The 347-nt window shown below is 35.2% G+C and overlaps 1 protein-coding gene across 1 annotated transcript in view; it reads right to left on the bottom strand.

Annotated features, from left to right (window-relative positions):
• The window catches only part of LOC113339199 (tetraspanin-10-like), a gene marked incomplete at its 5' end in the record, with an annotated part of 957 nt that extends 645 nt beyond the window's left edge, over positions 1 to 312 (bottom strand). Inside the window, 2 exons of the mRNA XM_026584516.1 lie at positions 92 to 159; positions 235 to 312. Of these exons, the coding sequence (XP_026440301.1) occupies positions 92 to 159; positions 235 to 312 (146 nt within the window). The remainder of the gene's footprint in view (positions 1 to 91; positions 160 to 234) is intronic.
• Between the last annotated feature and the right edge of the window lie 35 nt (positions 313 to 347).

Here is a 347-nt window from a genome sequence, read left to right as displayed (position 1 = left end):
CACGGACCAATATATTTATGATAAAACCACATAATTGAAAGATGATGCTGCATGGACTATATATTTGATAAATCAAGGAAAAGTCACCTACTCGGCTGGCGGACGACAACAACCAGCTTCTATGGGGGTCAATTTTGCCATTTTTAACTGTTTAAGATTCTGCATTCAGAAATCAAACGTCAAGGCGACACCAAAAAGAAAATTAGACATAAACACGGGACAATATAAGCTGACCTTATACTTCTTAGGCAGGTCATTGCAATCTTTAGAGTGCACGAGACAACTTTTCAAGTGTTTCCAATTCTGAGTGTTATTTAACTAAAAATATATCAAATAAATTGTTAGTT

Source organism: Papaver somniferum, unplaced genomic scaffold, assembly GCF_003573695.1.
Source record: "Papaver somniferum cultivar HN1 unplaced genomic scaffold, ASM357369v1 unplaced-scaffold_19681, whole genome shotgun sequence".
In the NCBI taxonomy this organism is placed as follows: domain Eukaryota; kingdom Viridiplantae; phylum Streptophyta; class Magnoliopsida; order Ranunculales; family Papaveraceae; genus Papaver; species Papaver somniferum.
The sequence above is the reverse complement of the archived record's forward strand: the minus strand, read 5'-3'. Positions and strand labels throughout refer to the sequence as shown.